Source organism: Panulirus ornatus, chromosome 42, assembly GCF_036320965.1.
Source record: "Panulirus ornatus isolate Po-2019 chromosome 42, ASM3632096v1, whole genome shotgun sequence".
In the NCBI taxonomy this organism is placed as follows: domain Eukaryota; kingdom Metazoa; phylum Arthropoda; class Malacostraca; order Decapoda; family Palinuridae; genus Panulirus; species Panulirus ornatus.
This window is the reverse complement of record NC_092265.1, coordinates 16448845-16474524: the sequence shown is the minus strand read 5'-3', so window position 1 is coordinate 16474524 and position 25680 is coordinate 16448845. Positions and strand designations below refer to the sequence as shown.

Sequence of the window (25680 nt, the reverse complement as noted above, 5' to 3'; positions counted from 1 at the left end):
GGCAGTTGTTCGTGTATGGAGGGTGGGGTCTGGGACGCAGTGCACTGTGTTGGTACACTTACTAAATCTTTTCACTACACAGTGTTACACTAACACTCTCTCGAAGGTTTTCATTACAGATGATGCATGGAATATTTCGCTTGTCTTCTTTTAGCGCAGCTCAGCTGACGTACGTCAACATGTGTGATCACACACGTGTTGGGGAGGGAGGTTGACACTTACCAACACTCACCCATTATCTTCACACTTTAATCTTAATCTTAACTTTACGTTTTTTTTTTTCTTTTAGATATATCCTAACAAATCGTCTTAGTGCACGATAACCCCATAACCCTGGCACCACCCCGGGTTATGGGGGTAGAAGACACCTCCTCCCCTCCGAAGACTTCACCAACAGGTATTCACCAAGTTCTAGATTGTCCAACGCCTCCCCCCCCACACGTCCTCCATTCACATAATTCATAAATCATCTTTTCTCGCGACGTCTGGTGTTCTGTTGATCTGTTTCCTCACGCCCTCTCCTGACACCTCACCTGATTCATCTTTACGTCATTTGGTTTTCAAGTTACGTCTTCTCTTACGTCCGTGTTGCCCCGTCTCTTAACTTTTTACGTAAGTACCATGCCATTCTTCTTACGTATATACTCTCACACACAAACCACAAACACACACACACACACACACACACACACACACACACACACACACCAGCCAAAGCCAGGTACTCATTTATCGACCAAGGTAAGATGAACACCTGTCGTGCCCAGGGTTCGAACCCAGGCGTGGATCATGGTCACCGACCGTGTGTGTGTGTGTGTGTGTGTGTGTGTGTGTGTGTGTGTGTGCGGGCGTGCGCTCATGTCCCATTCTCCCACTTCCTTTTCCCGTAAGTTCTTATCATGAACTTACACACGACCATCCGGTGCCCCGTGTGTGGGGAACTTGGTGAGGTACGTGGATTCCCCGGAACATCTGGGAGGCACCAGCGCCCTGCACGGTGGTTACACAGGAACCATGAACGTCAGACAACCTAAGTGTCATCATAACGACACTGGCCACTGAACCGGAGTTACCACGTCACCACAGAGGTCAACTGACTACAGTGGCTACATAACCACAGTCAAGTCATTCACCCACAAAGACCATGTAGCCACAATTACCGTGGCTACGTAACCACAGTTAAGTCATTCAGCCATAAAGACCACGAGGCCACAATTACTGTGGCTACGTAACCACAGTTAAGTCATTCAACCACAAAGGCCACGTAGCCACAATTACTGTGGCTACGTAACCACAGTGACCACATCAACACAGAGATCACACAACCACACTGACCACGTGAATAATGGTATACCTCTCCTGTACGCACTTAAGAGCACAGCTTTAGAGATTTCAGTCCTTCTCAGGGTTTCGCTTCCTTTATCGCGTATGTATGGTTTATGAAGAGCCTCAGCACATTTTCTAACTCCGCAATCTCTCCCGCCTTGAAATGTCATGTTGGTATACAACAATATTCCATCCGTGATGAGATTACCGCCTTGGAGAACGTCTTCATTGGATTTTCTTCCTTCGCCTTGAAGGTCTGCAAGATCCAGCAAACAATTTGTTTTCTGAAGAGGTAACTGTTGCTTCGTTCGCTGAATGCAGAGTCGTCAGACATCATTACCCCGAGGTTTGACACACTGTTCAGTCGTGATATGACGACGTATGTTTTCCGTCCAGTAATCTGTGATTTCTTCGCTCTTCCCATACAGGAGGAGTTGGCATTTACCCCCTGATGAGTATCTGGTGAGTACCTGGTGAATACCTGGTGAATATCACGTTTACGGTGGCCCAGCAGAAGACTCTGTTCCGTCAAGTTTTAGTTTATCAGAGTCCACATCTAAGGCGAGATCGTACATATTCGATTATCATCTGAAAAGGATGCTATGATATCAACTCGTATTTGCGTCATTTCTGCGGCAGTATCAGGATATGAGGATGAGGGAATAGAAAGGGTGCGAGCATGTGTCCTTGTGGGGATTGAGATTTTACCATAGTATCGTTGGAAACACCCAGACTCACAGTGTTCTGATCTGTCTATGAAGTTGTATTTCCATCTCCTACCTCTACCGGTTATTTACATCTGACGAATTTCATGTGCTATGCCACCATGGTCACATTAGCACATTATACAGTCAGTGTATATCACATCCGTCTCTTTATATCACATCTGTATTCTCTTTCGTCTTTCTGTGCGTCTAAAAATCTTGTAGCAGTGTTCACACGACCGAGAGGGAGGAAAGACTTTTCCCGCCCTAAAGCCATGTTGTTCGGGTTATGCAGATTATTCCATTCCATAAAGTCGATCAATTCACAACTTTAGGAGAGCCGAAAATTATGACAATGTGCGACATCAGTTCTATTTTCTGGTATCTTTTGGGGGAATGGATGGGGGGGTTGGGGGATCGGGGGGGAGTTGATCTGCATTCTCCTTTGTGCAGTGGAGAGAGACGAGTCACTTCCAAACTCCCGGGGATGATGCAAGGGTTCCGACTTTTAAGTCCACACAATACTGAGTGCTCCTTCCTGCAAGTGACGTTTCGCACGTCGTAATAGAGTTCTGGTCTTGTCCTGAGGCAGAGCACTTGGGTATGTTCTCAATGGCTCTCTCGAAGTCCTGTGGTGAGAGGATGAGATCTGCTTTGTGTGATATAGAGGGATTACCATCTGGGTCCTTTACATGTACAACTATCTTTGGCTCAACGAAAGGACGAATCACATTGATCTCTTACCGTCTTAGTCATCTCCTGGTAATTATTGGCTGGGCTTAAACAGTGACTAACCTAAATGATCCAAGAATATATCATTTTTTCCTCTCAGTACAGCCAGGGTATTTCCATACCGGAAGTTAAGGCGAACTGTTGAATAAAACATTGTGGAATGCTTTGCTTCCTGATAACTCGGGAGGATTTTTTTTTTTGGTAGGTCAGAGATAAAGTTTTTGAGAAAACATCCAAAAGCGTTTTCATAAATGCTTTAATTAGCCGTAACAATTACGGGCTTCATTTATATTCATAAATCCTGGTAGATTAAGCTGAATATGACCCACTTAACAACCTGACTGTGTTATAACACCTAAGGACGTACAACAACACTGAATATCAAACTAAATGTAACCTTGACTTGTGTCAAAACTCTGGTCCGGGTTTGAGAGCTGCAGGGAACATGAACATGTTTCCGTATGTTGCGTCCCCACACACACAGACCCAAGCCAACACGTACAATGACTAATGCAAGAGCGCGAGGATAACACGACTCACATGGCCTGAAAGTTGTCACCATGAGCATGGCTGGGTGATGGTGGTTGGCGATGGTGTGGTAATGGTGGTTGTGGCAGTGGAGGGACGTGTCAGAGTTAATAAGTAGTGGCGGTGAGGATGGATGACTGGTGGTGGTTGAAGGACTGCGACTTATCCTGATGACTGAGAGGTTGTTGCTGGTGGTGATGGTCGAGACGAAAGGATATAAAACAAGAATGATGAAGTCTGGTTGAGGCAAACGTTCGCTGATACAAGTGTTAGACGATGATAAATAATCAGTAGTCTCTTGTTTCGAGTCAATATGGCATATGTGCAGCACAGGTGAAGTATTAGCTGCAATCGCAATTCATTTCGCACTTTTTGAACCAGATTGTGACCTATGCCATCAAATACAACGAGACAGGTGAGTCGACCAACTCCATCAATCTCATCTCAGTTTCATTAACCTGCGATAACTTCAGATTTAATTACTCTGATCTCTGCTGGTAAAACGTTGTCCCATTGAAATTCGTGACCCTGAATTTTGATGGTTACTTGAACAAAGCAAAGAACAAAATATCTCTAATTCACATGGCAAAATACAGAAGCTGCCGAAGATGGTGTGTTGGATAATCAGAAACCTTAAAACGAGACAAGAAGGATCAACATACATGTCGTATCTCCCTCCGAAAGAGACGATCTCCTTTGTATTTTGTTCAGCTTATCGTCCTGGGTAGGTGATCAGTACATCTATCATAAATCATTTCCAGCTCCCGGCTACGGATTCGGGGAAAAGAAAAAATCGACTACCAGCTTCTGGTTACCATGTTTGGTGGCTTACAAGATTGGAGTGAAGAGATGGTGTCCACCGCAAATCATTGATACAACTGCAAAAAACATATTGGGGTTAAGTGTCACAGAATGGACTTACCCTGTGAACACAGTGTAAGAAAGTGTCCTAAACTGCCTTCAGCTGCAAGCAACTGACCCATATTAATCTGTGCTTTCACCTGCACTTGGAAAAACAAAATGACAGTTCTAGTGAGATATGTTAATTCATCTCTCTTCTATAAAGAGGATCATAGAAGAAACACAGGAATTACGGAAGCAAAATTGTTCACCAATACTCCCGGAAAAACTCCTCTTAAAAGATATGACCTCATGGAAATAAGCACTTCCTCAGTTATGGCTACGGTACTGTTGTAAACGTATACCATTCTGTAACTCTTAGCTAGAAAAGGGCCCAAAGGTCATTTGTTGCCTGGGATGCTCCAGTACAACTACTGAACTGCTGGGTCAGTCACGAACCCACGGTCATCATAACAACTGTTAGAGACGACCAGTACAGACGTGGAAGATACTGCAGGTCCTATTGCCTAACCAGAGAAGACGTATCAAGCTTTTCTGACATTCTCTGATAAGCCGTGGGCAGTAGTTAAATAGGTTCCTGGACCTAACCTTCCATATACCTTTTAACAGTCTCATTGTTATGCCTCCACAGCTCAGTCTCGGGCCAAGTTATTGTTCTGTTCGTCTGCTCAATCAGGTTGTCGAAGGCCGCGGCATGTGTGATTAACTAACCACACACACACACACACACACACACACACACACACACACACACACACACATACACGCGCGTCTCTCTAGAATTTCTCTGCTCGATAGTCTACAGCGCTTTCGGACCCTGGATGGTTAATACTATGACACTGTATCAAAACTTTACCTTTCGATTTCAACAGCAAAGATCGGCTCAATCTTCGTAGCCTGTCTCGCCCACCGGGAGCTATCCTTATGGTTGTAAATTTGGGAATCCTCGCCGTCCAGGACTACCCATGGGTGACCTGAGACCCATCTCTGCCGTCGACGCTCAAGTCAGTAGAGTCTGAGCGTCTCAAGTCGTTCACAGTATCTCTGATTCGCGAGGGCGACAACTACGGCCGTGAGAGATCTTCTTCACACACGCCAACACTGCAATTTCGCCCGTCCTGAGAGGCGATGTTTACACACGGCAGGATACTGCTTGGGGTAGTAACACTGCCTTGAAGAGCGTCACCAACGGATCTTATCTCTGTTGTGTTTACGATAAACTGTTGCTCTGTAGCGTTAACTGAAGGTATAGATATCTGCCACTCTGACTCACATATGACATCTATGATACAGCTCGCTTTTATCTCGTATTCCATATCTTCTTTCTATGTATAAAACATGGGCTTTAGATGAGGACACGCGGAGGAGGTTGGAAGTGTTAAGAATGAGAACAACATATGGTGTGAGGTGGTATGATTGAGCGAGTAATAAAAGGGTAAGAGAAACGTGTGGTAATGAGAAGAGTGTGGTTGACAGAGCAGAAGAGAGTGTGTTGAAATGGTTTGGACAATGGAAGAAGTGAGTGAGGAAAGGTTGACAACGAGGATATATTTTTTAGAAAAGGAAAGGACAAGGAGAAAGGGGGTGACCAAACCGGAGATGGAAGGACGGACTGAAAATTATTCTGGGTGACCAGAGCCTGAGCATGCAGGAGCGTGCAAGGCTTGCACAGGATAGAGTGAACTAGAGCGATGTGGTGTACAGGGGATGACGTATCGTTAATGACCTGAACGAGGGCATATGATGTAGCAAGAGGAAACCACTGAAAGGTCTGTAGAGAGAGAGAGAGAGAGAGAGAGAGAGAGAGAGAGAGAGAGAGAGAGAGAGAGAGAGAGAGAGAGAGAGAGAGAGAGAGAGAGAGAGTGTTACCTTACTCGCCTGCAAGAGTTTACGCCGCGAGTGAAAAGTCACCTTCAGCAAGACTGTATCACTGGGATTACAGTCTCGTCAAAAAACTCGCTCTAAAGGAGTCCATCAATTCCCTGAAACTGGAAGTAGCGCAGCTCTCAGCTGGAGGAACCTCTGGAAAGGTTGTCTTAGGTAACACTGCAACCTTTTCTTAGAAAGGGGCCATGGATAATCATAAATATATATATATATATATATATATATATATATATATATATATATATATATATATATATATATATATATATATATATATATATGTTCAGTGTTGTAAATGGAAATGGAAATGGTGAAGAGCTTGTAGATTTATGTGCTGAAAAAAGACTGATGATTGGGTATACCTGGTTTAAAAAGCGAGATATACATAAGTATACTTATGTAAGTAGGAGAGATGGCCAGAGAGCGTTATTGGATTACGTGTTAATTGACAGGCGTGCGAAAGAGAGACTTTTGGATGTTAATGTGCTGAGAGGTGCAACTGGAGGGATGTCTGATCATTATCTTGTGGAGGCTAAGGTGAAGATTTGTATGGGTTTTCAGAAAAGAAGAGTGAATGTTGGGGTGAAGAGGGTGGTGAGAGTAAGTGAGCTTGAGAAGGAGACCTGTGTGAGGAAGTACCAGGAGAGACTGAGTACAGAATGGAAAAAGGTGAGAACAATGGAAGTAAGGGGAGTGGGGGAGGAATGGGATGTATTTAGGGAATCAGTGATGGATTGCGCAAAAGATGCTTGTGGCATGAGAAGAGTGGGAGGTGGGTTGACTAGAAAGGGTAGTGAGTGGAGGGATGAAGAAGTGAGAGTATTAGTGAAAGAGAAGAGAGAGGCATCTGGACGATTTTTGCAGGGAAAAAATGCAATTGAGTGGGAGATGTATAAAAGAAAGAGACAGGAGGTCAAGAGAAAGGTGCAATAGGTGAAAAAAAGGGCAAATGAGAGTTGGGGTGAGAGAGTATCATTAAATTTTAGGGAGAATAAAAAGATGTTCTGGAAGGAGGTAAATAAAGTGCGTAAGACAAGGGAGCAAATGGGAACTTCAGTGAAGGGCGCAAATGGGGAGGTGATAACAAGTAGTGGTGATGTGAGAAGGAGATGGAGTGAGTATTTTGAAGGTTTGTTGAATGTGTTTGATGATAGAGTGGCAGATATAGGGTGTTTTGGTCGAGGTGGTGTGCAGAGTGAGAGGGTTAGGGAAAATGATTTGGTAAACAGAGAAGAGGTAGTGAAAGCTTTGCGGAAGATGAAAGCCGGCAAGGCAGCAGGTTTGGATGGTATTGCAGTGGAATTTATTAAAAAGGGGGTGGGACTGTATTGTTGACTGGTTGGTAAGGTTATTTAATGTATGTATGACTCATGGTGAGGTGCCTGAGGATTGGCGGAAATGCGTGCATAGTGCCATTGTACAAAGGCAAAGGGGATAAGAGTGAGTGCTCAAATTACAGAGGTATAAGTTTGTTGAGTATTCCTGGTAAATTATATGGGAGGGTATTGATTGAGAGGGTGAAGGCATGTACAGAGCATCAGATTGGGGAAGAGCAGTGTGAAAGTGTAAGGATGTGTGGACAGGTGTTTTGCTTTACAGATTGGAAAAAAATGAAACAGTCAATGGATATGTATTCATTTATGGATCATGGAGAAGAAGCAGAATTAGGAAGAGAATTGTTTGGAGGATTGGAAAATCTTGTGGAGGAAAGTTGTTCAGGAAAAGGAATTTTATTCGAGGATGTAGTGTGTAAAGCGTATGAACTGGAAAGTATGTAGATGGCCCAAAGGTTTTGTCGGCTGGGATGTGATGTCATCATGTGTTAATTGTTTATGGAGCGGAGGGTCAGGTAAAAGTAGAGTTTAGGACAGTAGAGGGGAAGATACTGCAGTCTTTGCTAGAGGAAGAGTCTTTTAAGTCGTTGTTATGCTTCGGCTGATCTGCAAGTCTGCTGTGTCGTCTTCAGAACAGGTGTCGAAGCTGGGCTGTGCGTTTTGGAGAACAAGTGGAAAAAATTAGAGAAAGTGATAAGAGCAAGGTTATTAGGTTCAGTAGTGTTAGGTACAGGTCAATTGGACGGAGTTAGTATGACATGAAAACGATTAGTGGATTTTAAGATATTGGGTCAAGTCTGAGCGATGAACATGGCAGCGGAGTGGCATCATTAGGTGGGTGAGAGTTGGGAATCTCCCGGTCGGCTGACGATGGTGACGTGGAACGACCTCATCTCGGAAAGCAAAAATGGGTAGTTTGAAGGTAGTGGTTCCACGAATTGTGAGGTGCGACGGCGTGGGATGGATCTGAGTTCGGCGCAGGAGGAATTGGTGGCTGGAGAGAGATGTTTAGACACTGTGGGATTGGGGGGTGGTACTGCTTGAGAGCGTCAGCTAACGGACGTAGCGTTGTGTTGATGAAGTATAAGTGCGTAGGTATGAGAAGCAAGACGGTATTTGAAGTGGTTTGGGACAGGGTTTATGATGACAGATTTGCAGATGATAAAAATGTGCGTAGTGTGGAGGGGAAGAAGGAGAGAGGGAGAAGAATGAGTAGGTAGAGTGGATGATGAGCGAGAATATGTGTGATGGGACGTTGAATGAGAGAGGGTGGAAAGGAGAGGAAGGGTGAAATGAGTGGAATTGGAGGATGTGGTTACGGGGTTGACAGAGGTATTTTCAGGAGAAGGAAGGACAGTGAAGGCGTGCGGGAGAGTGACTTGTTCATCAACGTCAATGCTGGTGACTAGTAAACAAACCATGGCCGTACTTACTGATGCCAAACAGCGAGTGTGGACAGTCAGCCAACAAACATACAGTGTGCACCACTACCCCACAGCTGATCTCTCGCCTCGTTACCAACTCACCTGTAAAGAAAACGTGGACATGAGCATAAATAAGCCAGATAAAGCATGATTAAAGATCCATGAGTTATGTACATTCTCTATGAGTTTTACGAAGCAAACGATGAGGAAAGTTGGGAGAAATTTTGTCAAATACAAACTTGATTAGGAGTGATGGCGGGATGCCCCGATAAGAAGTGCTGTAGGGAGGGTGTCTGATAACACGTCTGGTGAGGACGGGTTGACGTATTTCTATCATAGTGACCAACACAGCAAAGGCAAAACATGTCCTAGGAAAGGCCAACTCCAGAGGAAGGAAAAGTAAAAGAAAGAGAAAGCACAAGTTAATCAGGGCTGTGCAAGTATCTGTAGACCTGACCCTCATAGAAAGAATGGTTGTGTGAAGCAGGGAAGATAGAAGATGGGAGAGAATGCCACACCTCAGGTGTTCGGGGGAAGAAGGAGGTATCATAACAGCCCTCAATCCTCAAAGATGGGGACACACGCAGACAGTTCACGAAAACAATGGTCAAAATTATACTAACAGGGGGAAGTTGGGGCGGAGAGAGAGAGAGAGAGAGAGAGAGAGAGAGAGAGAGAGAGAGAGAGAGAGAGAGAGAGAGAGAGAGAGAGAGAGAGAGAGAGAGAGCAGCAGCAGCAGCAGCAACATCACTGTGTAAGGAAGAGGAAGTTTCCAAGAGAGGTGGTGTTAGAGAATTAATGACACGGAATGCTTTTGATTCCATTCTGGCTAATAAAAAGAATAAGCGACCCCGGACGTATTCCAAAGTTGGGCAAATAAAACCCAGGTGGATATGAAACAGCCGTTTCCCGCGTTAGCGAGCTAGTACCAGAAATGGACGAAGAAAGGCCACATTCAGTCACACTCAGTCTCTTGCTGTCAAGTGTAATGCACCGAAACCACAGCTCCCTCTCTACAATCAGGCCTCACAGGCCTCATATTTACGTCTGATCTGCCTGGCATCCACCATGAGAAAAGAAAATATGAGACACTGCAAACCACAAACAACAGAGCACTCAGAACAATCACTGGCTGCCTAGCAACCACAAGCACATAACACCTACGCCAAGAAACAAAGATCTTCCCATAGCAGCCCCACCTCAATATGCTTGGCACTCATTTATCTGCAGCAGCACTTGACCTGTCTCATCCAAAACCACTCCATAGCTAGCCAACAACCCCTACTTAGAAATAAAAACTTAATCATTCCATTCTGTATAGTTCAGCAACCTATACTTACAGATCCTCCCCCATCCTTAACAAGCAGAGCACCATTACAACGTACATACAGTGAAACGAACCAACAAGCAGTGCACATCTACCCTTTCACTGTAGGTTTAAACACCAGCCCACTAGACATATACAAGTTACACTTTCTCATCTACGCAATAGACATAACCCATCTATACGACAATACAAACACAGGTTCAAGATATCACAAGATCCCTTATGCCCAAGATGTAGCTTCCACATAGAAGACACTAAACACATTCCTCAACTGCCCTGCACAGCACTCGCCTCACACTGATACACACACACTGTGATCACCACGCTCCCTGAACTGTGGTTCCGCCATAACACTGCGGGAGCTCCATAGAGGAGATGTGATAGACGTAGAGGGGCAAAGTTGTAAAAGTTTCCAGCGTTTCTTCGCGGACGCGAGAAACAGCGATCAAATATAATAAATAAATAAATGAATAATGATAAGATATATATATATATATATATATATATATATATATATATATATATATATATATATATATATATATATATATATATATATATATGGCACTATGCATGCATAGCGCCATCGTAGAAAGGCAAAGGGGATAAAGGTGAGTGCTCAAATTACAGAGGTATAAGTTTATTGAGTATTCCTGGGAAATTATATGGGAGGATATTGATTGATTGGGGAAGAGAAGTGTGGTTCAGAAGAGGTAGAAGATGTGTGGATCAGGTGTATGCTTTGAAGAATGTATGTGAGAAATACTTAGAAAAACAGATGGATTTGTATGTAGCATTCATGGATCTGGAGAACGCATATGATCACGTTGATAGAGATGCTCTGTGGAAGGTATTAAGAGCATTTAGTGTGGGAGGTGAGTTGCTAGAAGCAGTGAAAATCCTTTTTATCGAGGATGTACGGCATGTGTACGAGTAAGAAGAGATGAAAGTGATTGGTTCCAAGTGAATGTTAGTTTGCGGCAGGGATACGTGATGTCTCATTGGTTGTTTAATTTGTTTATGACTGGGATTGTTAGGGAGGTGAATGCAAGAGTTTTGGAGAGAGGGGCAAGTATGCAGTCTGCTGTGGATGAGAGGGCTTGGGAAGAGAGACAGTTGTCGTTCGCTGATGATACAGCGATGGTGGCTGATTCGGGTGAGAAACTGCTGAAGCTGGTGAATGAGTTTAGTAAAATGTGTGAAAGAAGAAAGCTGAAAGTAAATGTGAATAAGAGCCAGATTATTAGGTACAGTAGGGTTGAGGGACAAGTCAACTGGGAGGTAAGTTTGAATGGAGAAAAACTGGAGGAAGTGAAATGTTTTAGATATCTGGGAGTGGATTTAGCAGGGAATGGAACCACGGAAGCGGAAGTGAGTTACAGGGTTGGTTGGGAAGGGGACGAAGGTTCTGGGAGCGTTGAAAAATGAGCAAAAATGGGTGTTTGAAGGATTAGTGGTTCCAACAATGTTATATGGTTGCGAGGCGTGGCCTATAGATAGGGTTGTGCGGAGGAGGGTGGATGCGTTGGAAATGAGATGTTTGAGGACAATATGTGGTGTGAGGTGGTTTGATCGAGTAAGTAATGAAAGGGTAAGAGAGATGTGTGGTAATAAAAAGAAAGTGGTTGAGAGAGCAGAAGAGGGTGTATTAAAATGGTTTGGTCACATGGAGAGAGAGAGAGAGAGAGAGAGAGAGAGAGAGAGAGAGAGAGAGAGAGAGAGTTTGTGTGTGTGTGTGTGTGTGTGTGTGTGTGTGTGTGTGTGTGTGCGCTCCATTAAGTGTGAAGCGGGAAAATTACTCCAGTCTCAGGGTTTGGAAAAGTACACGAAATGTCGTAAGGTAAGGTCATCTCATTACCAAAACTAACCTCTGGTTTTCTCGTTTAAAGAATCACCTTCAGTTGGACTTGTCTAATCAAGGAACACGAGGAAATCAGGATAATATGGGAGATTACGTTGAGGAATTACTGTAGGAATGGAACTCTTTCTCTATAAGTTTACATGTATTATCTAGAAACCACATTACGTATAATATCTTTTCCTTAATCGTGACTGTTCCATTTGTTGCTCACCGATGATGCGTCATACTTAGCCGAAGATGAGTCTAAGTTATGAAGGTAAAGTTACGTAAGTTCCTAAGGCTCCTCTAATTACCAGGAAAATCGAACTTATAGCTACGCTCCGGGTGAGCTGACCACGCGCAGACATAACAAGCTAGCCCACATGCCTAGCTCCTGTCGTCTACAGCGAGACCAGAAGGCAATACGTCAATACTGATAACATCGGCCACAGGTTGTGTGTCGCCGATACTCATAACTTACCTTTATCAAATTTAAATATGTGGTCCATAAGGACGAATCTCGGTGATCTGGGTCGCTGTGGCAGACGTCACTAGGCACTGGTAACACTTGCAGTAGTGTAGACTCGTTTCTTTGTTCTTATTTTCAGTTTTCGTATATTCAATTTCACAATCTATCTGATTTCACTGGTACTATGCAACAACAGAAGAGGTGTAGTCCACTTGAAGAACTGGACGCCAACAGGAACTCTGTTCAACACCTACACACACGAGTCGTCTCCATCATTCACTGAACGAGGTTTCCCAATTACACCTTCCAGGGCTGGCCTCGACACTTTCCCGCGGTGGCTATAAGGTGTGGGTGTGTCTAGGTATATCTTGCTGGCTCTCTCACGCGCGCACACTCCATACCATCTGCTGTACTAGTTCATACTGGTGGTGCGTTTCGTGGGGACGAAGTCGTATGGTCCCTCGTCGAACTGATAAGAGCAACGCTCCGTAACACTCGGGTGCTCATGGCAGCGATACCCCAGTTCACGTGCCTTCCTCTGCACCCGGAGGCTCTCAACATCGCATCTGGTGCAAAAGTTTACAGTATCGACCAGATGCTGCGGGCGGGAAATGGTGATCGTGATCTACGTGCGCCTGGGCGAAGTGAGTTCCAAGTTTACCAACACACGGTCGAAAACTTGTGAAACAGAGCCCAGACGTCTGCTAATGGACTTGTCCGATAAGATATTGGTTGTGTCGACAGCGTGGACGCAACTGACCCAAGAGATGTTATCATATCACAGTCGCAGCCCAGTTGGGGACTCAGAAACCATTAGGTCTACTGATGACCCGGGCTGGGTGTCTCCTCTCATGATGCTGATGGATTGGTTTCTCTTCTGCTTAATGATGGCTCGTCCACACCTCGTCCCACGACTGGTTATACGAGCGTCTCGTTGTACAGGACACGGCCAATTAACTTTCACGTTATCAGGCTTCATCATTATGACGTACGTGCGGAAGAAAAAAATTGAGAAGATTCAAATAGCTCTCATATATATATATATATATATATATATATATATATATATATATATATATATATATATATATATATATATATATATATATATATTGACTATCTTATTTATAACTACCATAAGTCTTATTTCTACTATTTCTATGAGAGAGCTCTGGCGTTGTCAAAGATCTTTTTAAATGCTCCTGCAACCCAACACTGCGCTGCTTCCAGCCAAAGGTGGCTTTTCACGCGCGGTGTCACCTCGAACAGGTGGAGTTCGGTAACACAGCATTTATCAACAGCATATGATAAGGGTGATAGGGATGCTTTGAGGAGGGTCTGACAAATACCTAGTGTGGCAGGGAAGCTGTCAGGAGCAGTGAGGAATCATCATCAAGAGAGTAAGGCGTGCGCGCGACAAGTAGGAAAAGAGGAAGGTGAGTGATTCCATGTGAATGTGATTCTGGGGAAAGGGTGTGTATGATGTCACCATGGCTGTTTAATCTGTTTGTGGATGGTGGGGTGAAGGGAGGTGAATGTAAGGGTCCTCGAGAGAGGGGCAGGTATGCAGACTGCTGGAGGTGGGAGCAGGGAGGAGGGTCAGTTATTGTTTACTAATGACACTGCACTGGTGGTAAATATGAGTGCAGAGGCTGGTGGTAGAGTGCGTGGAAGGGGAACACTGAGAGTAGAGGTGAATAAAAGTAAGGTTATAAGGTTTACCAGTGAAAAAAGACGGGGTTCTTGGAGTGCGCGTTTGAAAGGAGAGACACCTGAGAGTGGGTTTAGCAGGGAATGGGACAATGTGAGTTAAAGTATGTCATAGGGTGGGTGAAGAGGTACAGGTTACGGGCGTACTGAGGAATGTACGGAAAGGTCGCTGTCCTTAATGGGTATGTTTGATGGTATAGTAGTCCCATCGATGTTGTGAGGATGTCAGGCGTGGGCCTTACAAAGAAAATGTAAAGAAGGTGAGTGTGTTGGAAATGAAATGTTGGACAATATGTAGTGTGATGTGGTTTGATCGAGTAAGCAATGATAGGGAAAGAGAGATGTGTGGTAGTGAAAGAAGTATGTATGACAGAGCTGAAGAGGGTGTGACGAAACGGTTTGGAAATATAGAAGGTGACTAAGGAAAGGATGACTCAGACGTTTATACATGTTAGATAGAAAAGAAGGAAACCATGGAGGAGGTGGAAGGACAGAGTGATGAATGTTTAAAGTTTCGGGGCCTGAAAATACAGGAGGATGCGCTGCGTATAAGGGACAGAATAAATTGGAGCAATGTGGTATACAAGGGACGACATGCTGTGAATAGGCTGGACCAAGGCATGTGAAGCAGACGGGGGAAGGAAAGGTCTGCGGGGCCAGATTGTGGATAGGGTTTATGGTTTCGGTGCATTATACATGACACCTACAAGGTGTGAGAGCGAATGAAGCCATTTCTTCGTCTGTTTCTGATATTACCTAGATTAATGCAGAAAATGGTGAACATAGACGTGTATATATATATATATATATATATATATATATATATATATATATATATATATATATATATATATATATATATATATATACATATATATATATATATATCCCTGGGGATAGGGGAGAAAGAATACTTCCCACGTATTCCCTGCGTGTCGTAGAAGGCGACTAAAAGGGGAGGGAGCGGGGGGGCTGGAAATCCTCCCCTCTCAATTTTTTTTAATTTTCCAAAAGAAGGAACAGAGAAGGGGGCCAGGTGAGGATATTCCCTCAGTGGCCCAGTTCTCTGTTCTTAACGCTACCTCGCTAACGCGGGAAATGGCGAATAGTTTGAAAAAAAAAAATAAATATATATATATATATATATATATATATATATATATATATATATATATATATATACTTATCTATCTATCTATTATACTTTGTCGCTGTCTCCCGCGTTAGCGAGGTAGCGCAAGGAAACAGACGAATGGCCCAACCCACCCACATACACATGTATACACATACACGTCCACACACGCATATATACATGCCTATACATTTTAACGTATACATATACATACATACAAAGGACATATACATATAAACACATGTACATAATTCATACTTGCTGCCTTTATTCATTCCCGTCGCCACCCCGCCACACATGATATGACGACCCCCTCCCACCGCATGTGCGCGAGGTAGCGCTAGGAAAAAACAAAGGCCACATTCGTTCACACTCAGTCTCTAGCTATCATGTATAATGTACCGAAACCACAGCTCCCTTTCCACATCCAGGCCCCACAAAACTTTCCATGGTTTACCCCAGACGCTTCACATGCCCTGATTCAATCCATTGACAGCACGTCGACGCCGGTATACCACATCGTTCCAATGCATTCTATTCCTTGCATGCCTTTCACCCTCCTGCATGTTCAGACCTCGAGCACTCAAAAGTTTTTTCACTCTATCCTTCCACCTGCAATTTGGTCTCCCACTTCTCTTCGTTCCCTCCACCTCTGACACATATATCCTCTTGGTCAATCTTTCTCACTCATTCTCTCCATGTGACCAAACCATTTCAAAACACCCTCTTCTGCTCTTTCTCAACCATACTCTTTTTGTTACCACACATATCTCTTACCGTTTCATTACTTACTCGATCAAACCACCTCACACCACATATTGTCCTCAAACATCTCATTTCCAACACATCCACCCTCTTCCGCACAACTCTATCCATAGCCTACGCCTCGCAACCATATAACATTGCTGGGACCACTGTTCCTTCAAACATACCCATTTTGCTTTCCTAGAACCCCCCCTTTAAGAAAGTCCTGGTGGTACAATGATCTCCTTTCCATAGTTTCCAGAGGGTCTGATGATCAACTCTCCCAAGTTAACTTGACCCACATGCCCTAAGCCGTTATGATGGTTCACTTTCCCTCTTCTGTAGTTATCAATTTGGTTTTTGCTCCCGAGACCTAGCTGCCTGTGCGCCCCCACCACTAGCTAGACCGCGCAATACTCGGCAAGCTGCTGCGTCATGTGGTTACTGTGTGGCCGTTGGCAACTCAAGGGTGGGCTGTTTTGATTACTGTCTTTTTTCCCCTACACCTCGAAGCTGTGGAACTCTGTACCCCTCTCATGTCTTTCCCAATAACTATGACCTGGCACTTTTTACAAGACAGTGTTTTTACTTCCCACAGAATTCGTAAATACTTTCCCTTGTCTCCTCTTTTTTCGTTGCATTAACCTATCTATATTCTAATTAAGGGCCGGCCATGATATGGGCTTCTGTCTGTGATTGGATCCTCCAACGTGAAAAACACAAAGGATGCGCTACTTCCAGTAATAAGGAAACGATGGGCTCTTTAGGAGTGAGTTCTTTGGCGAGATTGTACTCTCAGTGATACAGCATCGATAAAGGTGACTTCGCACCTGTGATGTAACCTCATTTATTCGGATTCCGGTAAAACACACACACACACACACACACACACACACACACACACACACACACACACACACACACACACACGTGCGCGCACTGTCTCGTCGCCATGACTTCAGCCAGAACAGCGACAGGAGAGCACAGTGCCTGGCAAGCACAGGCCTAAGCCAAGCACTAACGGGCCAACAGAGATCCGGCCAGGATAACATGGAGTCAAGCGGCGTCACCATACGTCGTGCTGAGAGGCCAGTAAAGCCTCAGCCCGAATATTGATTCGCTGCCAGCATCTGATCCTGACGACAGACTGGCCCGTCTCCCTGGGGACCTGGGAAAGCTTAAGGTCGGTCATCCTCCCTAGCTGGTCAGCTCACTAACACCTGTCTTGTAACCATATAAAGGTATGTACGTATATATGAATTAGAAATCGTGGTCCTTCCAGTGTTGATTCTTAAATATCACATGGCTGGAGGTACCATAACTTGGATATTAAAAACTGCAATATTTCTACTTATAACAACTTACATGAATTTTATTACTCTCGCTGTCGACAAATGACATTACCAAGGAAAAAACCCAAACATGGAAGTAATAAGGTAAAAAAAAAAACCTAAGTTATTACGAAATCCAAAGTGAAAATTGATGTAAAGCTTCGTCCTTCATCAAACCTGGAAGGAACTCTGAAATAAAGATTGACAAGATCTATATCAACAGAGACAAAAGCAGCTCATTAGACCAAGAAAATTCTTTCTTGTGAAGATCACTTGTGCCTGACCTGAGCATCACAGTCATCGCTTTATCAACCAGTGATCATACTACCTCTCAGTCACCGCTTTACCAGCCTAATGATCAGGGCTTTTCTAAAAGTTATCATATTATACCATTCTGGTTTCACTTCGACTTCTTTCTTTTGTAATTTTCCAAAAGAAGGAACAGAGAAGGGGGCCAGGTGAAGATATTCCCTCAAAGGCCCAGTCCTCTGTTCTTAACGCTACCTTGCTAACGCGGGAAATGGCGAATAGTATGAAAGAAAGATATATATATATATATATATATATATATATATATATATATATATATATATATATATATATGTATATATGTATATATATATATATATATATATATATATATATATATATATATATATATATATATATATATATATATATATCTTTCTTTTTTCTTTCATACTACTCGCCATTTCCCGCGTTAGCGAGGTAGCGTTAAGAACAGAGGACTGGGCCTTTGAGGGAATATCCTCATCTGGCCCCCTTCTCTGTTCCTTCTTTTGCAAAAAAAAAAAAAAAAAAAAAACAAGAGGGGGGGAGGGGATTTCCAGCCCCCCGCTCCCTTCCCTTTTAGTCGCCTTCTACGACACGCAGGGAATACGTGGGAAGTATTCTTTCTCCCCTATCCCCAGGGATAAATAAATATATATATATATATATATATATATATATATATATATATATATATATATATATATATATATATTCATATATATATATATATTATCCCTGGGGATAGGGGAGAAAGAATACTTCCCACGTATTCCCTGCGTGTCGTAGAAGGCGACTAAAAGGGGAGGGAGCGGGTGGCTGGAAATCCTCCCCTCTCGTTTTTTTTTTTTAATTTTCCAAAAGAGGGAACGGAGAAGGGGGCCAGATGAGGATATTCCCTCAAAGCCCCAGTCCTCAGTTCCTAACGCTACCTTGCTAATGCGGGAAATGGCGAATAGTATGAAAGAAAGAATATATATATATATATATATATATATATATATATATATATATATATATATATATATATATATATATATATATATATATATATTCCTATGAGTCCACGGGGAAAATGAAACACGATAAGTTCCCAAGTGCACTTTCGTGTAATAATCACATCATCAGGGGAGACACAAGAGAGAAATATAACAGTCAGTTGATATACAACGAAGAGATGTAGCTAGGACGCCATTTGGTAAACATGCGATTGTCCAAGATTATTTGGCAAATTCTCTGAGTCGATTACTCCAAAACTGGAGGCGATCACGATTGATGATCAGGGACCAGATCTGATCACCCAGGTGTATAACACGATATTTTTTTTCACCCTCACGTTATCATCCCAGAAAGGAAGTGAAGTGACTATTTTTCTCTCTCCCACAGACCCAGCTCCGGGCGCGAACGTTCTCCGCAAATCGTGTGGCACGGCAGTTTCACCCGCCTCCAGATGATCATCTTCACCACGAAGTGAGGTTCGAGTTATGCCTCCCTCTTCCTGAAAGCATTGAACTGCTTAAGGGTGAAGGAGAAATATGTAGGGCGAGTACGTTTGCCGCATATATAGGGCGGATACACTCACAAGGTTTATGACACGGCTCCAGCCCTTAATTTGTGGGCTTGGTGACGGCTCTTTGTGGTGGCAGCCATGGGGGACCACCAAGGTGACCCTCACACCACAGGTCACGCCCACATGGCCTCTCCTGCTCACACTCGCCCATAAACGAGGAAGCAACGTAGTGAGCTACATGCTGGTCATGTGACGCATAGCACACTAATGGTGCTGGATCATCACCCACACGCACAGCAGCACCACCAGCTGCAGAAACTCCCGCTATTGCACTATAAATAACGAACATCATCATTGTTATCTTTATCGTTATATCCATCATTATCTGTATCATTAGAGCTGTAACATTATTCCATCATTATGTTCTTTAAATGATCATTAACACTGACCTCAGTGCCATGGGATGGATCAAATTCATCAAGCCTTATTAGTTCACTCAGTTGATGAACATTCTCAACAGCTGTGTGCAGACAACATGAACGTCTGCAGCTATCAAGACTCTTCTACTTCACTTTACAAAGCTGGTGCGTCCACAGAGATCAAAGAGCAACGCCACACACAAAACACTGCCACTCCATCCGATTCAAATGATTTCTTCTGGCATTTTCATATGAAACATCCCGGCCCTAGACTGCTCTCGGTCAACCTATCACTTTGATAAAACTCTACATGAATTTATCACCCTAGAAAGACTTCATCTTTGCAGTTTTTTACTATTACTACTACTACTACTACTACTACTACTATTACTACTGCCAATAATAATAATAATAATAATAATAATAATAATAATAATAATAATAATAATAATAATAATAATAATAATAATGGTAATAATGATAATAACAATGTTCATAATACTAATAATAATAATTATCATTATCATTACTATACAAGTTTCTCGTTTCCTCTCACATCATTGTAGCACCAGCTACAGATGAGGAAACAGCCTATTTGCTCACGTCGTCATTAGCTGTCATATGATATGCACCAAAGCCAGATGCCATATCCACAGCCATTCCCTAAAGTCTTTTCTGTAATTTCCCGACCATTTTCTTCGCCCTGATCCAGCCCACTGATAGCACGTCATCCCCTGTATATCTCATCGTTCCAGTTCTCTGATCCCATGCACGCCTCTCACTTTCCTGTATGTTCAGTCCCCAAAAACTCAAAGCCTCATTCATTCAAGTCAATTCTTCAACCTTCAACCCTGTTCCTTGATCCCTCCACTTTTGATACAAATATCCTTTAATCAGACTCTCTTCACTCATCCTCTCCATATGTCTAAACCACTTCAGTACAGCCTATTCAGCTCTGCCAGTCATCCTACTACCACACCTCTCTCTTACACTATCGTTTCTATTATGATCATCTTTCCTCACACCACATATTGTCTTCATGCATTTCATACCCAAACCCATCCACTCTCGCTCTTTTTGTACACAGAGCCCACGATTCGCACCAGAGGAACTACCATATCATCAAACACACCCAACTGACATCAAGAAACGAAAGAGTCATGGCGAATGGTTTTATGAAAGGAGAAGAGTTTGAGAGAGCCCCGGGAAAGATAAACTGTGGCAAAGCTGGAGTAGATAGGATTGCTGATGAATTTGTAAAGAAAGGGCTTACAGTGTTGTCGACCGGTAAATCAAGACTTTCATCTTATGTATGGCTCAAGCTGAGGTTCATGTATAGTGCCATTATAAAAAGGCAAGGGGGACAAAAGTGAATGCTGGAATTACAGAGGTATAATTCTATTGAAAATATTTCTGAAGTTGTTTGGGGGAATAGTGACTGAGAGGGTGATGGCATGCAGAGACCCTGGGACTAGGGAGGAGCAATGTGGCCTTAAGAGTGGAACAGGACGTCTGGAGCACGTGATTGCTTTCAACCGTATGAGTAAGAGGTATCTAGAGAAAGAGGAATTTGTATTTGCCAGGGTTATAAAGTTTCGCGCGCGCGCGCGCGAGAGAGAGAGAGAGAGAGAGGGGGGGGGGGGGGGCTGAGTGTAAGCCTGAATGGAGAGAACTTGGCGACAGAGGAGAACTTAAAATGATCTAGAATGAACATGGTAACGGTTCGAGCCATAGAAGCTGAAGTAAGCCATAGGGAGGATGAAGAGGTTAAAGACCTGGGTGCACTGAGGAGTGTGTGGAGTGAGGTCACTGTCTGTGAGGGTTAAGATGGTCATGGTTCGTGATGCAGTAGCCTCGATTGTGCTGAATGGATGGCTGATGATCAACTAAGAAATGATAGGGTAAGAGAGAGGTGTGGTAGTACGAAAGGTATGGATGAAAGAGCTGAAGAGGATGCACGGAATGGTTTGGACTAATGGAGAGGAGGAGTGACAAGAGGATTACTAAGAAGGCATACATGTTAGAAGTGATGGGAAAAAGGACTTAAGGAAGACCAAATTGGAGATGGATGAAGTGAGGTATGTTTACAGTGATCTGGCCCTGAGCACGCAGGAGGGTGAGAGGTATGAGACTGTGCGAATTAGAGGGATGTGGTATACAAGGGGGCGACGTGGTGTCAGCAGGCAGAACCTTGGCATATGGAGTGGTCAAAGCAAACCATGGAAAGAGCTGTGGAGCTTTGAATGTGGATAAGGATCTGGTTTCGGAGCATTGATACATATGACAACTAGACAACGGACGTGGACCAATGAGGATATTGGAAGTCTGTTCTTAGTGTTACCTTGTTGTTCGGGAAAAGGCGAAGAATGAAAAAATTCTATCATTATCATAATTATCATTATCATTATCATTATTATCATTATCATTATCATTAATATTATTATCATTATTATTATCATTATTATCATTATTATCATTATTATTATTATCATCATTATCATCATCATCATCATCATTACTATCATTATCATCATTAATATATATAAATCAAAGTACCACATCAGAGACAGGAAAACACAATGAGTACAATCATTACATGGGAAAAACGTGAGATATATGAGCATCGGTCCAGCCCTAAACATGAGGCGGCAGAAGCTGGTTGAGTGAGCACACAAAGGCAGCGAGTTGGCCAGCCTTAACACAGGAGCCGGCCAAGGCTGCCTGGCTGTGGTCAAACACACCCAGCAATCATAACAACCTGAATCTGGCGCCAGGCCCGCCACAGTGACGCTCGTGACAGGTTAACACCCACTGTGCTGACGACGGCTGGCGGGAAATGACTCAGCCATGGTCCGCATGGTTCCTCACGCAACCCCCCAGATAACGCCAGCGTCCACTAACTTTACAAGCTCGCGACTTGAGCAACGTCTTCCATAACTTCCTGTGCTGAGACCTATGTGTACATGACACATACACAGGACAGCCTTACTGAGTCAGGACGATCAGTGTAGGCGTCTGTATGGCGGTCACTGTTACTGTGGTCTCAGATATGCTGGTGTCATGTGGGACATCCATTTTCTATGACTACCATCGGTCTACGAGTGGTGTTATCTTGGCATGATATACTGTCCTTTCTCTTCACTACTGCTACGGTATAACCTGAGGTTATTCATCCGTAATCCTGTAGATATATTTCAACGGTAGGATACGTTCACGGACAAATATCTATCTATATATACGTCTCCCGATCTATCTAGTGCGTGGGCCGCCATCTCTATAGCTCCATAAACTGGATCAGTCGACACGATGGAAGTGTTACGGCCAGACCTAAGCTAGGCTACAAATACCTATGGGAGTTTACTGTACTGTTAACGTGGAAGTGACAAATACCTTACCATGAGACGTTTTCTCAAACCCACGAAACTGTATTCTTGGCTAAATGAATATAGAGACGTTCTGTTAAGCATTAGAACGTATGTATGTGAGGCTTTCATCCATAGGGATCTTGTTCTCCTGATACTTTATAAGTGATGTAACTCTGCCTGATGTGCGTAGTTCGCTCATCGTGTAGTAACTTGTTGTATGATTCAGTCACTGTAGGAGCTCGATCCTCTTACATCTCATCGCCCACGGAATAAATCAACAGCTTTTTCTTGACGTCAAAATCAAGCTCAGTTTACAGTTGAGCACAATATTTGACGAATATGTACAAGACTAGCGGCAGTAAGTGACAATACTTATGTCTCTGTAAAGGACTGAAGCATCACCAAGCGCACATGTTGTCATCAACCAGCGGAGGGAGGTGTGCAGCCGTCAGCAGTGGGAGGAGCCGGACACGAAGGGGTTTCTCGTCTCTGACCTCGTGAGCTCAGTGGGTGATGGGGTGGGGGCGTAGGTCAGGTCAAGGGTCAATCACTCGTCGCCTTAGCTGTCCACACACACACACAGAGCAGCGATATATGAGCCACATGTGCACACATACTCCTGCTGCACCGAATCATAGAGTCACGTGTGTACGTGTATGTGTACTGCACATATGCATTTACTGCGTGTGTGAGCAGCAGCAGGTGTGGACGACGCGGCCAACCACAGCCCCGCTGGGGTATTGATGGTCTCCCACCTTCAAAAGGAGATAGCGTGAGGGGCCCGCTTTGTTTTGGCTTAGGGGGTACGTTATTTATGCAGTGAATTATGGGTAATACCAGTGATTCTCTGGGCATAAAAGTCATACCTTACCTGGAACATTTTCCTCTTATCTCTTTTTATGTGATATAGCCTCACGTTCCTTATGGAATAAGTGTGTATTTCTCAGCAGTATCATTCCCATATTCAACGGCTTGAGCATCAAGAGGCCACTCTGACGCGTCGTGGTAGGCGCCACCAACGTCAACACCAAGAAAAGGGGAAGACATCCCGAGTTCGCTGTGTTCACTGTCAGGTGAGACGGTGCAGTTGTTTCCTCTCCTTGTTGAGGACAGTTCGGTCTTCTCTGGGTCGCAACGGGGTGGAGAGCGGTCCATCACCCCAAGGGACGAGCAAACACAGAAGGGCCAAGTGAGGTACTTGGCCTCTGGTGACAATGCTGAGATCTATCTCATTTCTCCAGCCGTGGGCGTTAGGGAGGAGCGTAGAAGACGAGCAAGAATTATGCCAGAGCGTTAGCTTCAACTCAAGGAGGCCAATCAGTACAGTGTACGTAGGTTCCGAAAACAGCGCCAAAACGAGCCTTAACAGTGATGAAGTGAGAGTCACTGATGATGAAAGTGGACGTTGTGGTGGGCGAGTGAGGATGATCTCAGAGAACTGACACCCAGAGCAGCTGCTGCCCATACCGGCGCTCAGTGTACGGCGGGCAGCGTAAACATGTTAACCCACACGGCCAGGGGATGGTACCGACCTACAGTTTCACTCATGTTTCCAGAGGCAGAATATCAGCATTACTGAGGTCTTGTAAGACGAGGAGTTCCCCTTTCCCAACCCACCCACAGATTCCCCTTTCCCCACCCACCCACAAATTCCCCTTTCCCCACCCACCCAGAAGTTCCCCCTTCCCCACCCACCCACGAGTTCCCCTTCCCCGCCCACCTACGAGTTCCCCTTTCCCCGCCCACCCACAAGTTCCCCTTCCCCGCCCACCCCCGAGATCCCCTTTCCCCGCCCACCCAAACAAGAAGAATATAAAGCTTTGACAAACCGACTGACAAACGAACTATGACATATAGAAATGACACTAAGTTAGCAGGGTTAAACATTCCACGCGTTTGAGACGGAACTGACAGTAAGAAAACAAAATGAACATCGGCAAAAACAGGTAAAACAGAGGTCGAAAGAAGCGGACAAAAGCATCAGAAACTTTTGTTCAGCGCAGGCAGTCACAAAGTAACAAAATCAGCGATAAAACTTTTGGCAGTGCAAAAGCGACATGAAGAAGTCGAAGCAGTGCATCAGGGATGAGGTGGAGGAATTGTGACAGTGCAGCAAGGATGAGGAGGAGCTGTGGCAGTGCAGCAAGGATAAGAGGAAGGAGCTTTGGTAGTGGAGCCAGGATGAATGAAAGATGAGGCAGTGCAGTAGGGATGGTGTGGCAGTGCAGGATGGATGAGGGGCAGTTGTAGCAGTGCAGGAAGGATAAGGCGGAGGAGGTGCGGAAGTCAAAGGAGGAGCTGTGCCAGTGTAGCTGGGAAAAGTAATGATAAAAATGGCAGTCACAGGGCATGAAAAAAAAAAAAGAGAAAGAACTTCGATAACGCACCAGTAGGGTCGTAAGAGGCTGAGGCGATTGCCACTCACTGCAGCACCAAGGCATTCACGCATCTAGAGAAATCTGCATTTATTCTCAGATATGCAGGAGCTGAATAGCTACAGGCAACAAACTTCAGTCCAAGGATTCCTTAGCAATAATGAGCTACATATTGCACGCCTCACTGAGAGTTCACCATGGAAGCTGAATCACAAAGTTTTTCTCAAGGCATGAAGGCAGAGAGCAAAGAAACGACAAGAAGAATGGATTAACATGGATATTGAGAGAAGACCAGAATTCCCCACAGAAACCAGTAAATGACTGATCCTGACCCTTCACGACACCACAAAAGGTACATCCGTCATGAGAAA

At 44.1% G+C, this 25680-nt stretch overlaps 1 protein-coding gene across 3 annotated transcripts in view; it reads right to left on the bottom strand.

Annotated features, from left to right (window-relative positions):
- LOC139761939 (breast cancer anti-estrogen resistance protein 3 homolog) overlaps nucleotides 1-25680 on the bottom strand; it is a 680749-nt gene that overhangs the window by 286212 nt on the left and 368857 nt on the right. The window contains exon 1 of one of the 3 annotated variants that reach the window (XM_071686633.1): nucleotides 12445-12846. The exons of the other annotated variants lie outside the window; for them this stretch is intronic. Within the exon in view, the coding sequence (XP_071542734.1) occupies nucleotides 12445-12472 (28 nt within the window). The 5' untranslated portion in view covers nucleotides 12473-12846. Of the gene's footprint in view, nucleotides 1-12444; nucleotides 12847-25680 lie in introns of those variants that run through there. 3 annotated transcript variants of the gene reach the window in all.